General features: G+C 40.9%; 1 protein-coding gene across 1 annotated transcript; it reads right to left on the bottom strand.

Annotated features, from left to right (window-relative positions):
- Nucleotides 1–86: 86 nt before the first annotated feature.
- tph2 (tryptophan hydroxylase 2 (tryptophan 5-monooxygenase)) lies at nucleotides 87–8,259 on the bottom strand. Its single transcript, XM_046345964.1, has 12 exons — nucleotides 8,120–8,259; nucleotides 7,793–7,988; nucleotides 6,854–6,997; nucleotides 6,587–6,770; nucleotides 3,997–4,097; nucleotides 3,211–3,278; nucleotides 2,796–2,992; nucleotides 2,339–2,474; nucleotides 1,927–2,053; nucleotides 1,684–1,779; nucleotides 1,364–1,497; nucleotides 87–817 (listed from the first exon to the last, which is right to left on the bottom strand). Exons 2-12 carry the CDS (start codon nucleotides 7,979–7,981, stop codon nucleotides 643–645), a joined length of 1,551 nt encoding a protein of 516 aa, XP_046201920.1. The 5' UTR covers nucleotides 7,982–7,988; nucleotides 8,120–8,259; the 3' UTR covers nucleotides 87–642.
- Between the last annotated feature and the right edge of the window lie 5,217 nt (nucleotides 8,260–13,476).

Genomic DNA, 13,476 nt, shown 5'->3' with positions numbered 1-13,476 from the left:
TTCTCTTTTCCTAATGTTTGTATTGTATTTGAATTACATTTGGGACATTTCTTTATTTCAAAGTAAATGGCAGCCGAGTTACATTTGACACATTTCGACTGCATAACAATGCAATACTTATGAATATCCTGTTGTATTCTTCACATTTGATGCACTGTACAGAATAAGTCAAAAAATATCTCTGAATTTCCCCCAACAATTTCAAATACTATATATTTCAAGTATAACATATCCATATATTATTTTCTGTATTATACTCTATCCCTCTTAAACTCAACTCTGAACGTGAAGCCAGTTCCACTGCATTTTTTAATTTGTTCCCCTCTAATCAGGGACTGATTTAGACGGGTGTAATTATCAGGTAAACAGAAAACCAGCAGCCTCCGGACCTCGTAGGGTCAAGAGTTGAATACCCCTGCTCTATACAATAAACTCTGAGTGGAAAATAGATCTGATTTATTTTTCATGTCACTTCAAACATGTTATTTATGTTTTAAGTGTAACTTACTATTTTATCTATTTTTATTTTAAGAGATATCTGTGCACTGTATAGGTCATGTCTGTTTCATTTCCACAAAGATGTTATATTCAACAAGATAAGTAACATATTTCCAAGATAAGTATGCCCAAGATACACAACTGCTATATTCCCAGGTATGTGTTCATCTTGCCCAGGGCATCACACACGGTGGTGAGGTCACTGCGAAGGTCTTGCACCACATTCTCGATGCTCCTGGTGTCCTTCAGCAGGTCTATGCTCTGGGTGTAGGGGTTGTAGTACACTGAGAACGGCCTCTTGATCGTCTTGGCAAACTCCCTGTTGGTAGAAGGAATATACCTGACTGCAAAGAGGACTTACTCCAGTGGACTCCTGTCTTGTCAACATGTAACCTACTAAACCAGTGGACTCCTGTCTTGTCAGCATGTAACCTACTAAACCAGTGGACTCCTGTCTTGTCAGCATGTAACCTACTAAACCAGTGGATTCCTGTCTTGTCAGCATGTAACCTACTAAACCAGTGGACTCCTGTATTGTCAGCATGTAACCTACTAAACCAGTGGACTCCTGTATTGTCAGCATGTAACCTACTAAATCAGAGCATGCAGTTTTTAGCAGCAATTTTAATAACTTTGTCCTGATTCCTAGACTCTCATAGTCAGTATATGTGGCCCATGTGGGAATCAAACACACAACCTTCATGTCCTAGGATGGTCTGGCCTAGCGGTTTAAGTCGCTGCCTCCAGAACACATATGCTGCTGCAAAATGGGTTTCAAACAAATAATTGTGAGAGGAGTGGCACTGCCCCAATCCTTAAAAATAAACTGTTATCCATTAAGCCATAGGGTTGCCCTTAGGTTTACCTCATCTTCTCTTTGGCTTCTTCAAAGCTGTCAGAGACAAAGTAGACCTCCTGGAAGGTTGTGATGAGGCACTCCTGGTAGCAGGTGGTCCCAGGGTCAAACATCTTCACTGAGGCTTTGTCAGACAGGGCATGCTGTGAGGAAATAATCAGCCTGTCACTCTGTGTGTGTGTGTGTGTGTGTGTGTGTGTGTGTGTGTGTGTGTGTGTGTGTGTGTGTGTGTGTGTGTGTGTGTGTGTGTGTGTGTGTGTGTGTGTGTGTGTGTGTGTGTGTGTGTGTGTGTGTGTGTGTGTGTGTGTGTGTGTGTGTTTGCGCTTTACCTTCAGCTCTCCAATAGATGACAGCAAACCTGCACCATAGGCCCTCAGCTGGCCGTCTTGTTTGCACAAGCCGAACTCAATGGTGAAGAAATAACACTGTCAACAGCATAGAACAAAACAGTCAGTAAGCCTTTATTTATTTTTTTAATATCAAAGTAACAAAATCCAAATCACGCTTATTTTTGTATTATTTTTTAAACAAATCACCCTGCAGTAGGTGCATTATCAGGGTGTTGTACTCACAGTGGCTAGTTTCTGTACGTCCTCGTCAGATGCCCCTAGAGATGCCAGGCCTATCTCCTGGGAGAACTGGGCGAACTTGGGGTCAGCCAGGAGCGGAACATGACCGAGCAGCTCATGACACGTGTCCCTGTATCCAGATATCAGATCATATTCTGATATCATTAGATATGGGCTATTGAAATGCAAACGGCATCTATCGAAACTAAGAATATGCTACAGACTAAACTCCACATTATCGTTATCCCCTCTCTCTTTCTCTCCTGTTATCATTATCCATCTCTCTCTCCCTCTCGAATAATCATACAATCGTTTATTTTACTTTGATGTTGAGTGCTTCAGTTTGAACAAGTAATGCGATGCCAAGTGCTGTGAAACTCGAAACATGTTATACCTCTGGTGATGATGTACTCACGGTTCGGGTGTGTAGAGCGGGTCAGTGCTGTGCCTGACATATTGAGTGCAGTTAAACACCCGGTAAGCCAGACCGGCCAGGAAGTCCCGAGGAGACAGGTATCCTGCCACGGGCCTCACTGTGAACCCAGACGTCTCTGAAACAGTCACACACAAACAACAGGATCAATATATGATAATTATGGCCAATGCCTTTAAGGAACTTTGAAGGAAGGAAATGTCTTCTTCTTTGGACCTGAAGTTTCAATGACAGATGTGTTTTTTTTAGGGTCAGCCTGAGGTTACACAGGTGAGACTGACAGTGTTAGTGAGGATGAACGTGTTACCAAACTATCTGAGGCTGATTCAGTCTTGCTGTTATGAGTGAATGTGTTATGGTTCTACTGTACACTGATAATCGTGACAACAATGTGCTGTTACAGTCATCAGGGTTGTTAGAGGTATTCATCAGCCTATACCTTTCAAGAACAGGGACACGTCCTCCAGTTGGGGGATGTTGTCCTCCCGATACCCACAATGCTTAGTGAGCAGGGGGAGGTTCTTCAGGTACTCTCTACAGGCGTGTGTGGGGTAGAGCTTGGTGAGCTCCCTGTACACCACACCCCAGGTCCTCACCTCCTCTAGGGTGTACTTGATGTGGGGGATAGGCTGGCCACTGGGGAATGGAGGTGGATGCAGATAAGGATATAACCACACTTATATTACACTCTTTTCTTACATCATATGCACACTGAGCTGTTACTTGTTATCTGTATTTACATTGTAATACCAACTAAATGGTGTGCTAACACTGCAATTAGTATAACAGTACTAATAACAGGTTACCAGAGTGATTCCACAGTAAAGAAAGAGAAGAGAAGAGACTACTCATACTATTTGTAATTCATGGCCATTTCCACAAAGTACTTCCTCCTCTGGCGGTATACGTTATCTTTGAAGCCCTGGAGTCAGAGCAGGGGACCAGAAGTTAGATAAGGAACAGGATCACACAGAGTTATCTATCAAGTCAACCAGCCAACAGTGGTGATATACTGTAGTTCCTGTGAATTATTATCAGCACAAATATACATATATTTTTATATATATAACCATGGAATTATGATCATTAGTTGTACACTGAGTATACCAAACATTAGGAACACCTAATGATTCAGAACAGCCTCAATTTGTAGGAGCATGGACTCTACAAGTTGTCAAAAGCGTTCCACAGGGATGCTGGCCTATGTTGACTCCACTGCTTCCCCACAATTGTGTCAAGTTGGCTGGATGTCCTTTGGGTGGTGGACCATCCTTGATGGTCCAGTGTTGCAGTTTTTGACACACGCCTACTATCACACCCTGTTCAAAGGCACCACTTAAAACTTTTGTCTGGCCCATTCATGGCACACATACACAATCCATGTCTTCATTTCTGAAGGCTTAACAATCCTTCTTTAACCTGTCTCCTCTCCTTCATCTACACTGAGGGATCATAGCTTTCACCTGGATTTGCCCGGTCAGTCTACGTCATGGAAAGAGCAGGTCTTAATGTTTTGTATACTCAGTGTATATTAAAACACTATGTGTCTAAGTCTTATTTACTTCCTTTGGTCATTCAGTTGAGAGACAATTCTAATTTTGCGATGATGACCCGGCCAAGCAGTGAACACACTAACTTACTGGGTGATCTGCATCAAGCTCTGATCCGTACATCAGCACTCTGTGAGAACACTGGTCGAGCTCTGCAATCTTCTGGGGGAACCAAGGAACTTCCTCCCCATCTAAGGATGCAAACAGCATATATATGCTAAATTAAGCATTACACACACACACATCATATATACACTACCATTCAAACGTTTGGGGTCACTTAGAAATGTCCTTGTTTTTTGAAAGAAAAGCAAAACATTTTGTCCATTAAAATAACATCAAATTGATCGGAAATACAGTGTAGACATTGTTAATGTTGTAAATGACTATTATAGCTGGAAACGGCTGATTTTTAATGGAATATCTACATTGCCGTGCAGAGGCCATTATCAGCAACCATCACTCCTGTGTTCCAATGGCACGTTGTGTTAGCTAATCCAACTGTATCATTTTAAAAGGCTAATTGATCATTATAAAACCCTTTTGCAATTATGTTAGCACAGCTGAAAACTGTTGTTCTGATTAAAGAAGCAATAAAACTGGCCTTCTTTAGACTAGTTGAGTATCTGGAGCATCAGCATTTGTGGGTTCGATTACAGGCTCAAAATGGCCAGAAACATATAACTTTCTTCTGAAACTCGTCAGTCTATTCTTGTTCTGAGAAATGAAGGCTATTCCATATGAGAAATTGGCAAGAAACTGAAGATCTTGTACAACGCTGTGTACTACTCTCTTCACAGAACAGCACAAACTGGCCCTAACCAGAATAGAAAGAGGAGTGGGAGGCCCTGGTGCACAACTGAGCAAGAGGACAAGTACATTAGAGTGTCTAGTTTGAGAAACAGACACCTCACAAGTCTTCAACTGACAGCTTCATTAAATAGTACCTGCAAAACACCAGTCTCAATGTCAACAGTGAAGAGGCGACTCCGGGATGCTGTCCTTCTAGGCAGAGTTCCTCTGTCCAGTGTCTGTGTTCTTTTGCCCATCTTAATCTTTAATTTTTATTGGCCAGTCTGAGATATGGCTTTTTCTTTTTAACTCTGCCAAGAAGGCCACCATCCCGGAGTCACCTCTTCACTGTTGACGTTGAGACTGGTGTTTTGAGGGTCTGTCATTTACAACATTAACAATGTCTCCACTGTATTTCTGATCAATATGATGTTATTTTAATGGACAAAACATGTGCTTTTCTTTCAAAACAAGGACATTTCCAAGTGACCCTAAACTTTTGAACGTTAGTGTACACAGGATAAAGCATAACACACACACACGTCATCTATACACAGGATAAAGCATAACACACACACACGTCATCACACACACACACACACGTCATCTATACACAGGATAAAGCATAACACACACACACACGTCATCTATACACAGTATAAAGCATAACACACACACATCATCTATACACAGGATAAAGCATAACACACACACGTCATCTATACACAGGATAACGCATAACACACACACACGTCATCTATACACAGGATAAAGCATAATACACACACATCATCTATACACAGGATAAAGCATAACACACACACGTCATCTATACACAGGATAAAGCATAACACACACGCACGTCATCTATACACAGGATAAAGCATAACACACACACACGTCATCTATACACAGGATAAAGCATAACACACACACATCATCTATACACAGGATAAAGCATAACACACACACGTCATCTATACACAGGATAAAGCATCAATATACACAGGATAAAGCATCACACACACACACAGGATAAAGCATTACACACACACATCATGTATACACAGGATAAAGCATCACACACACACACACACACACACACACACACACACACACACACACACACACACACACACACACACACACACACACACACACACACACACACACACACACACACACAGGATAAACACACACACACACACACACACACAGGATAAAGCATTACACACACACACACATCATGAATATGCAGGATAAAGCATTACACACACACACATCATGTATACACAGGATAAAGCACACACACACACATCACATCACACACACACATCATGTATACACAAGATAAAGCATTACGCACACACACACATCATATATACATAGGCATATATACATAGGATAAAGCATTACACACACATCATATATACACAGGGTAAAGCATTACACACATTCAACTGAAGCACTACCTACTCTGAGAATTTCACATACAGCAAGTAATCATTGATGAACACTCATTCAATAAAATGTCAAAATAGTTTTCACTAGCACTAAATTGTACAAAGAAGAAATGGTCAACAAAAGCACAATTTGTCTGGTTAAAAGTCACTCAGTACTCACAGATCTCCATTCAGATACATTTATACTCCTACAAGATGAGACAACAAACAGAACATAAGATGATATGGATAAGATGTGTACATTCACTCTGAACCATGAACAAAAGCTAAACGTCTTCATGTTCTTGCTGTAAGTCATTCAGTATTCCACATATGCCCATACAGATGTGAATGTTGAACTGAGACCTTAATAAGCTGTGGCTTATGTCCTGAATATGTCCTGAAAAACTATCAAACTGAAAGCCTACAAAACTCCTGGGTCATACCTGCTTCTGTAGACCACTGGTTTTGGGGCGTGTTGAAGGAGATGATATTGACGTGGTCTTTGAGGTGCTCCAGCAGCTCATTAAACTCCTTCTTGCTGCAGCTGCAGTCGGCGTAGATCTCCACCTCTGTAGCGATGCGCTTGGACATCCGCGACTCAATGTGAGCCAGGTTCACATGCTTCTCCTGGAAGAGCAGAGAATAGACAATGAGGAGAGGAGAGAATGTCGTTGGGGCAGATGGGGTGGAGCAAGACAGTAGATACTCACCTGAAAAAGGCGTAGGGCTTTGACCAGGCAGCCAACCTCGTTCTTCAGAGAGAAAACAACAGCCGTCTTCCCCGACTCCCTGCTCTCCCTGATCTCTTTGTCGGTTGGGTTCTCATCTATTGGACAGAAGGAGGGCCGGCGCGACTGTCGGACAGGGAACAGAAAGTGACACAGACATGTCGATACAGATGACCAGATGTAACCCAATGTGACTGATCAGGTTCAAACAGAATTACCCACTGAGCTAAACCCTAACTAGGCATAAGCTCAGACAGAAACAGTCTTTGGGTCTCAGGCAAGGTTACTCATCATGCGAGCGGAGGTCACTGAACCACCGTCGCTACACCAGCACATGTCCACCTGTTAACACAATTATTAATACACAATAAACAAGTCAACACAGCACATACAAGATCTGATAGGTGATTGATGCATGAAGATAGAATTTTGATTACCAAACCATTTCCCAAGTGTAGGCCACATTAAAACCAGCCTGAGTATTTCAATCAATAGTCTCACTCAGTGCCTTAAACCATCCGTTCCACTTACACGCCTTCTTATCTTTGACATGACCAGAGAGATGAGCTAGCTAGCCATAAGAACATGTCATGAGAAAGAGGATTTCCTCCCCCTGTGATGGACACTAAGATATGGTTGCCTAGAAAACGGATTAAGTGTGCTTCACACAGAAAAGAAAGTCCATAGCAATATACAGTCCAGTGGAAAAATAAATAAAATGGTGTGCACTAAATAATTATCAGGAGAGCCTCAAACCTCAAACAACCAATCAATCAACCCATTCTTCAAGCCATCCATGTATTGCAGACAGTTTAAATTAATGAATCAACCAACCAACCAAACAACCAGTCAACTAACAAACAATCCAACCCCTCCATTGCAGAGGACACTAGATCTCATTCCATGCAGTCTTTCACTTACCATCTGTCCCCCGGTATGGTGTTGTTTCTGCTGGTCGAACATGGCCGAGTCCAGAGAGAGCCCCCGCCGGGACCAGTACTTACTGGAGAACATCATCATGGCAGGCTGCATTCTTGGCACTGGCTCTGGGCCACCCCTCTTCTCCGGGCCGCCGCCCCGCTTCCTCAGCTGGGACGACGCCATCACCATGGGCTGCCTGTATGGAGAGAATGTTCTGATCAAATTCAAGTTGAAGGTTGATGACGGTCTCTTTGTAGACCCAAACATCACAGTATGTTTTCAATATTTGATTTCTACTAAACATTAAAATGGAGAGTCACGCGTTACCTCCCAATGCACTGGAGAGGATGTTCCGGATCCAGAGTTCCTATTTGGTGTTTACTATAGTAACTATTACAGTACTACCCTGTCTCTACAATAGCTACTACTACTACTGCCTCCTCCTCCTCCACTGAGCTACACTAGGCTCGTCTTCTGCCAGCCAGCACCACTGAAGCTCCTTTAAATAGTGTGATGGAGGCAGAGGGGGTAAGGCATCCCCTCCCTCTCTCTGCTGTTGACATGCATATAGACCAGGCAGGGGTGCGTGTGAAGAGCCATCTCTTCCCTTTATTGGAGAGGCAGGAAACTCCATGGGAATACATTAGGAAATACATTTTATGGTGAACCCTTTAATCTGACCAATAAGATCAGCTCGGAAAAATATCTGGTGTAATTGGTCAAAAGACCAATTAGTGAAAAAAAAGATTATAAATGCAGCTTATGTATACATTTTATTGTATTTTATTTATTTTATTTCACCTTTATTTAACCAGGTAGGCTAGTTGAGAACAGTTCTCATTTGCAACTGCGACCTGGCCAAGATAAAGCATAGCAATTCAACACATACAACAAAACAGAGTTACACATGGAATAAACAAAACATACAGTCAACAATACAGTAGCACAAAAGAAAACAAAAAGTCTATATACAGTGAGTGCAAATGAGGTAAGTTAAGGAAATAAATAGGCCATGGTGGCGAAGTAATTACAATATAGCAATTAAACACTGGAATGGTAGATTGGCAGAAGATGAATGTGCAGGTAGAGATACTGGGGTGCAAAGGAGCAAAATAAATAAATACCAGTATGGAGATGAGGTAGGTAGATAGATGGGCTGTTTACAGATAGGCTATGTACAGGTGCAGTGATCTGTAAACTGCTCTGACAGCTGGTGCTTAAAGCTAGTGAGGGAGATGTGAGTCTCTAAATGCAGCCTATGGCATTCACTGTATTAATCCACCTTTCTGAATGCTAATCCACTAGTCAAATATGGTAACATAATAGAGGGACTCTCAATATACACTCATTCACCCCAGAGAGAGGAGCCAAACCATACATAGGAATCCTCAATTTAAGTGACATATCAGATAGTATATCATAATTGTATTGGCCAGAGGAGGCTGGTGGGAGGCGCTATAGGAGGATGGGCTTATTGTTATGGCAGGGAAGGAATAAATGGAACAGTCAAACGTGGTTTCCATTTGTTTTTAGTTCTTGTTTTAGTTGATTAATTTGACCTTTTTATAAAACAAGCACACATCAAACTTGAAAAAGCCATACATGCACATGAGTAACATCATGGAGGACCACACACCAAGTCTGAGACGTGTTTCCATTGTTAAATCATGGAGGATAACACACAATACAGTCTGGGACGTGTTTCCATTGTTAAATCATGGAGGATAACACACCAAGTCTGGGACGTGTTTCCATTGTTAAATCATGGAGGACAACACACCAAGTCTGGGACGTGTTTCCATTGTTAAATCATGGAGGATAACACACAATACAGTCTGAGATGTATTTCCATTATTAAATCATGGAGGATAACACACAATACTGTCTGAGATGTATTTCCATTATTAAATCATGGAGGATAACACACAATACAGTCTGAGATGTATTTCCATTATTAAATCATGGAGGATAACACACAATACAGTCTGAGACGTGTTTCCATTGTTAAATCATGGAGGATAACACACAATACAGTCTGGGACGTATTTCCATTGTTAAATCATGGAGGATAACACACAATACAGTCTGAGACGTATTTCCATTATTAAATCATGGAGGATAACACACAATACAGTCTGAGACGTGTTTCCATTGTTAAATCATGGAGGATAACACACAATACAGTCTGGGACGTATTTCCATTGTTAAATCATGGAGGATAACACACAATACAGTCTGAGATGTATTTCCATTGTTAAATAATGGAGGATAACACACAATACAGTCTGAGATGTATTTCCATTATTAAATCATGGAGGATAACACACAATACAGTCTGAGACGTGTTTCCATTGTTAAATCATGGAGGATAACACACAATACAGTCTGGGACGTATTTCCATTGTTAAATCATGGAGGATAACACACAATACAGTCTGAGATGTATTTCCATTATTAAATCATGGAGGATAACACACAATACAGTCTGAGACGTGTTTCCATTGTTAAATCATGGAGGATAACACACCAAGTCTGAGACGTGTTTCCATTGTTAAATCATGGAGGATAACACACAATACAGTCTGAGATGTATTTCCATTATTAAATCATGGAGGATAACACACAATACAGTCTGAGACGTGTTTCCATTGTTAAATCATGGAGGATAACACACAATACAGTCTGAGATGTATTTCCATTATTAAATCATGGAGGATAACACACAATACAGTCTGAGACGTGTTTCCATTGTTAAATCATGGAGGATAACACACCAAGTCTGAGACGTGTTTCCATTGTTAAATCATGGAGGATAACACACAATACAGTCTGAGACGTGTTTCCATTGTTAAATCATGGAGAATAACGCACAATACAGTCTGAGACGTGTTTCCATTGTTAAATCATGGAGGATAACACACCAAGTCTGAGACGTGTTTCCATTGTTAAATCATGGAGGATAACACACAATACAGTCTGAGATGTATTTCCATTATTAAATCATGGAGGATAACACACCAAGTCTGGGACGTGTTTCCATTGTTAAATCATGGAGGATAACACACAATACAGTCTGAGATGTATTTTCATTATTAAATCATGGAGGATAACACACAATACAGTCTGAGACGTGTTTCCATTGTTAAATCATGGAGGATAACACACAATACAGTCTGAGACGTGTTTCCATTGTTAAATCATAGAGGATAACACACCAAGTCTGAGACGTGTTTCCATTGTTAAATCATGGAGGATAACACACAATACAGTCTGAGATGTATTTCCATTGTTAAATCATGGAGGATAACACACAATACAGTCTGAGATGTATTTCCATTGTTAAATCATGGAGGATAACACACAATACAGTCTGAGATGTATTTCCATTGTTAAATCATGGAGGATAACACACAATACAGTCTGAGATGTATTTCCATTGTTAAATCATGGAGGATAACACACAATACAGTCTGAGATGTATTTCCATTGTTAAATCATGGAGGATAACACACAATACAGTCTGAGATGTATTTCCATTATTAAATCATGGAGGATAATACACAATACAGTCTGGGACGTGTTTCCATTATTAAATCATGGAGGATAACACACAATACAGTCTGAGACGTGTTTCCATTGTTAAATCATGGAGGATAACACACAATACAGTCTGGGACGTATTTCCATTGTTAAATCATGGAGGATAACACACCAAGTCTGAGACGTGTTTCCATTGTTAAATCATGGAGGATAATACACAATACAGTCTGAGACGTGTTTCCATTGTTAAATCATGGAGGATAACACACAATACAGTCTGGGACGTGTTTCCATTGTTAAATCATGGAGGATAACACACAATACAGTCTGGGACGTGTTTCCATTGTTAAATCATGGAGGATAACACACAATATAGTCTGGGACGTATTTCCATTGTTAAATCATGGAGGATTTCCTGTCCTAGATGGGTATTTAAGTTCTGGTCAGATAACCAAAAAAGAACACAACTTTTTAGCTATTCAACACCCTAAAATTGCCACTTTTTAAACTTTGCCGAAATTACACAATGTTACAAAACCTCCAGGGCGCCCTATTGTAGCGAGCATTGATGCTGTAACGGCCCCTCTATAGACTTTTGTTGACTTTTTATTAGATCACTCGTAGAACAGCTCTCCTTCTTTGTAAAAGGACACCAGCAGTAAATCTGGGATGTATTTCCATTGTGGTCCTGATACCATTTCATGTCTGCCATTCTAGCCATTACAATGAGCCTGTCCTTCTATAGCTCCTACCACCAGCCTCTTCTGGTATTGGCCTACTGTACTTTAAACCTGATCTACAAAACCATGATTGGCATTCAATCAAAGGAAAAAGAGAATGGAGTACTTCAGATACTGTTTAACATCCGTTGTCCCCATCCAATAAGGTGTGGTCTTCCATCATACCCCTGGAAATGACATCATGGAGACAATCATGGACGGTGAATGTAAATGGACAAAATTCTCATGTACATATACAATTTACATGAGCTATGGTGACAATTGGATTAACTAATATTGTGTATCCTCACACAGAAACTGATGAGACTGGGTGTGTTTGGCTTCCCAACAAATTGTGCTGTCCATTCTGAATATTCAGACTCTTTCTGCCATTCAGTCATTATCAACCCCAATGTTTACAGATAAGTGAGTAAGCACCTGTCAGTCAACACAAAGCAGCCTGAGCCTCTTCTTTAATGAAAACCCAGGGAGATGACAGATAAATAAATCATAGTTGTGGGCAATAACCTATCGGCTGACTGAGGCAATTTCCTGTGGGACAGGAAATGAAAGAGCGTTGGGAGACAGGAGCCGAGGCCGGGGTGCTGCTGCTTTGTTCTAACTGGCTGCCCATTATGAGCAGATCGTTGTGATAGGCAGGCTACCTCCACCTCACTCTTCCCATTCCCTCCCAGTCTGAGACCCTCAATCTATGTCTGAGACATCTCCAAATGTCTTCCATCAAAGACACAGGCATCGCTGTGAACTGTCACCAAGGCTGAAGAACGTCACATCCTGACGTCTATCAGACTTGAAAGGGCAAAATGCCACTTGGAAGCTGTGCATGGCCTGCATTTTAAGTGGAATTATGGGGGAAGACGCGAGTTAGTCTGATACTTCAAGCAGCAGTGAAATGACTCAGTGTGATATTTCTGCACAACTTCCTGAATGACTGGTCATTTGAATAAAAAAAGGGCGTATACCATGTAAATATTGGAGACAAAAGGCTAATACAGATGTCTGACATTACGGAAAATTGCACAAAAAAAATCCAACAGGTTAAGGTTTTCTTGCAACACACCAAGAACACAAAAGCTATATCCCCATGTGAATTAGGACAATACCTAAAGTGACAGGAAACAGTTCTTGTAAATACGGATCTGTTATCTACCGATCTGTTATCAGTGCACACACTACCGTACATTCATGTTAACTGAACTATTCATTTAAGGGAAGAGACGTATTCTTAATCCGAGGTCAAGTGCATTATCAAACTATGAGATGACAAATTTGTAGCCAAATCACTAAAAAGAGTATTTCGAAACAGTAGAAATACCTCCTATTCTTAGTAATTTGGCTAAGAAAGTTGGGAAATGACAACACATGTAACAGGATCAGTCACATATTCAACAGGATAAATTGAAA

Source organism: Oncorhynchus gorbuscha, linkage group LG01, assembly GCF_021184085.1.
Source record: "Oncorhynchus gorbuscha isolate QuinsamMale2020 ecotype Even-year linkage group LG01, OgorEven_v1.0, whole genome shotgun sequence".
NCBI classification, from domain to species: domain Eukaryota; kingdom Metazoa; phylum Chordata; class Actinopteri; order Salmoniformes; family Salmonidae; genus Oncorhynchus; species Oncorhynchus gorbuscha.
This window is presented reverse-complemented; position numbering and strand designations above follow the sequence as displayed.